General features: G+C 33.2%; 1 protein-coding gene across 1 annotated transcript in view; it reads right to left on the bottom strand.

Annotated features, from left to right (window-relative positions):
* The window catches only part of LOC106462506 (receptor-type tyrosine-protein phosphatase R-like), a 65,102-nt gene that overhangs the window by 54,812 nt on the left and 6,690 nt on the right, over positions 1-3,600 (bottom strand). Inside the window, exon 2 of the mRNA XM_022389791.1 lies at positions 2,438-2,539. Coding sequence (XP_022245499.1) covers positions 2,438-2,539 — 102 coding nt within the window. The remainder of the gene's footprint in view (positions 1-2,437; positions 2,540-3,600) is intronic.

The raw sequence follows: 3,600 nt of genomic DNA on the forward strand, positions 1-3,600 counted from the left end.
CGCGAAATCCACAACAAACAAACCTTGCCAGGCTTTTATATCATCTTTCCCCTGAGGTGTGGATCATACCTAAATGAGGGGTAGTTGTTTAGGAATTAAGCTCCTCTCTTTTACAAGTAATGAGAATGACAACTGATACAAATAATCATAATTGTAGGATACTTCACTAGGACTTAAGTCTGACAAAAAGTATTGTTGTATCATAAGAATTCTCTCTGTCCAACAACTATAGAGACATAACAATGACATAAGAAGCCAGCCAGCCAGTGGATTGCACTATATAGCAAATGTTGAAGAAATACACATTAATGCTTTATATGTAAATCAATAATTGTATTTTTCGCTTTACATTCGTGTCAGTTTTGCTTTTATTGCTGTCTAAGTTAATTTTATCTTTCTAAAAACAAATCTATTTAAACCTCTTTACTGCAGACTTTTGGCTTACCGTGATTATAATTCTAACTGTGAACAACCACAGACTAATTAAAACTAAATATGCTTTTTCATTACATTTTACTTCTGTTTCTGATTATTTCTGTAAACTATAATTATGAAAAGTTACAATCTAAACCCATGTAGAACGTGTAGTGCGGGGATATATTTGTGATTTAAGTAAAGGCTTTAAGTGTTACAATTTGGCAAGAACTAGAAGCAGCCCTCTACTTGATCATGGCTCATACTTTTGTTTGTAATTAAGCACAAAGTTACACAAAGGGCTATCTGTGCTCTACCCACCGCGAGTATCGAAACCCGGTTTCTAGCGTTGTAAGTCCACAGACATACCACTTGCGGGTGGACGTGGCTCATATTAATCGTGGTAAGAATTATTGATACATCCTCTGTTATGAAAAGCCAATAGAAGAATATAAAATCAAGCTTGATGACTTAATGTGTCTATGGAATGCACCTACAGCATGTAAACAGCTCCGTTCTGGATGGACTGGTCTATGTCTTGTACATTGATACCTCAGTGAAAAGAAGTATATATCGTAGCAGTTGCACGATGTAGTATAAATCCGTTTTTATGCTTGGATAGTTACTTCTCGAATGATAACCTATTGAAAGAATAAATAAAATCAGTAATTAATGGTGGTTATGTGAAATTTAGTTTTGTTGGAAGTTTATGCATGAAAACTTTGAAATCTATGTTAACGTTAATACATAGGTAAAATGTTTCACAGAAGAAAAAGTAAAATCATGATACCATCTGTACGTTCAAGAAAATTCTGAATAACTCATAAGAGATGCGAACCCCATTTATTTCTTAATGAGATAAAAACAAAAGGAATCTCCTCTAAACTGACACACACACACACAATTAATTTCTGGAATCTTTATTCTGCATTTCAGTACTGAAATAGTGTTATAAGGCACTTATTATTAGTTATACTCCCTATCAAATTCTAGTAAGAAAATGCAAGTCCTTCTAGCCTGGCCACACGTTACAAAGAGCCCAAAATACACTCTAACTTCCTCATTATTGTTCGCAAACTCTTCTCAACACGCGCTGTTCTAAAAGGAAAGCCTGATAATTCACACAATGGTAAGCATCTGTTGTTTCAATCACATTTAACCAAATCTAGAGACTGGTGTACCATCATTCTATACTAATATCTTACTTGGAAACATCAAGTTAATCCAAAGAAGGCAAAATCTGCAATTAAAAAGCCTAATTCTGTAATACTAAAGCCAAAAGCACATTAGTTCACCTAATGATCAACAGGCGTCAATATGAATGAGTTCAATGTCTGAAAATATTTAGTATGACCCAATGTATATCAGTACCAAGTTTCATGCTTTTAACTCAAAGTGCACGGCATTTTTCTTAACTGCTCCACTAAGAGGAGATATCACGAAATTATTTTAATTCAACATGTAATTAGTTGGCTTTATAACAAATATAAACTTATAAAGCAAATTTGTAACTTTCAGAAGTATTTATTTCAACTTTGGAAAATTAAAAAGTTTCTTGTGAAGTGCTATTTTCTTTTTGAGCTTGTTATTTTTTTATTAACCATCACTGTAGTATTTTAATAGTGGGTTGTTCATACATTTACAGTGTTTGATTCTTCACGGTGGACAGAACGCATTAGTCCATTGTACAGCTTTGTACTAAAAACAAACAACCAGACTTTGATGATTCAAATATTTCAGTTTAACTTAATACATCTTCATTTAATTTAACGTATTTCTTTTTGTTTAACATTACTTTAATGTTGTCTTTTAATTAACGTAACTTATAGTAAATTCATCCATTCGGGTTTTTATGCAGTGTTGTTTCCTTCAAGTACTTTTATTCGTTAACTTTTGCTTTCCGCACCTGTGTTTGTCTTTCATTAAAGTGTATTTTTGTTCTAACTACGCTTTCCTCTACAGATTAGATCCTCAAATCTCTTGTTATAGTGGAGATCAGGTAATCGTGTGCTTTATACTCTACCCAGTATATCACACTGGACTTGTTTCAATGCTGCTCCAAAATCAACATTTGTGGCACTAATATCTAAGATAATTTTTGCTTCTATCCTAATGTATGTCATTCCTAAAGATTAAGGAAGTTCCATAGTATTCTTGTAGGTTCTTTAAACTATGGGCCCGGCATGGTCAGGTGGTTAGCGTGTTCGACCCGCGATCTATAGGTCGCGGGTTCGAATCTCCGTCACACCAAAAATGGTCGCCCTTTCAGCCGTGGGGGCGTTATAATGTTACGGTCAATTTCACTATTCGTTGGCAAAAGAGTAGCCCAAGAGTGGGTGGTGATGACTAGCTGTCTTCCCTCTAGTCTTACACTGCTAAATTAGAGACAATTAGCGCAGATAGCCCTCGTGTAGATTTGCGCGAAATCCAAAACAAACAATCTTTAAACTATGAGGCGAAAATAATTAGTATATATCCTCCTTTATTTGTTTCTACAACCTTAAACCACTTTTAAACTGATGTAAATTGTTTAGGCCTATGTTTACAAATGACGTTATACCTCTCTAACAACACTACCAGGAATAACGTACAATCAATCTTCTTACTTGTACAAAGTGTCACAATAACTCTCTCTCTCTCTCTTATCTTATCTAACTTTATGTAATATATTTATAATTTACCCCTGTTTTAAATATTTATTTTTGTGAGCAACTTGAGCTTAACGTCACAATAAATCATCAAAAACCCGCAGCTTCTTCTAGCAAAAAAATAATGATACATTAAAATGTGTCCTTCACTATCTGTCATACTTTTTTCACAGTCTTTGGTCCAATTAAACCTAATGTCAGTTTTTGTTACCTTTGTCAGGCTATAAAGCCATTTTGGCTCACATTTTAAGGAAAAAAAATCTTATAAAACACTGCACTTTCTTTATTAGTATTTGTATAAAACATTTTTGCGCTGAGTTTAAAAACCATCAGAAGCTTATCAATTATTTGGGAAAGAAATTAATTGACATTTATCTCACTTAAAAGTTAAAATTCAAAAGTTAAATATACATTTGAGATCAGTATCTTGTTAGAAAAAAATCACAATAGTTACCAAAGCAATAAAAGGCAATACAACACAGAAAAGAAGAAAAAAAGTCTAAAACATTGTTTACATTAACCAAAAAAGATAATCATC

This window comes from Limulus polyphemus, unplaced genomic scaffold, assembly GCF_000517525.1.
Source record: "Limulus polyphemus unplaced genomic scaffold, Limulus_polyphemus-2.1.2 Scaffold1186, whole genome shotgun sequence".
NCBI lineage: Eukaryota > Metazoa > Arthropoda > Merostomata > Xiphosura > Limulidae > Limulus > Limulus polyphemus.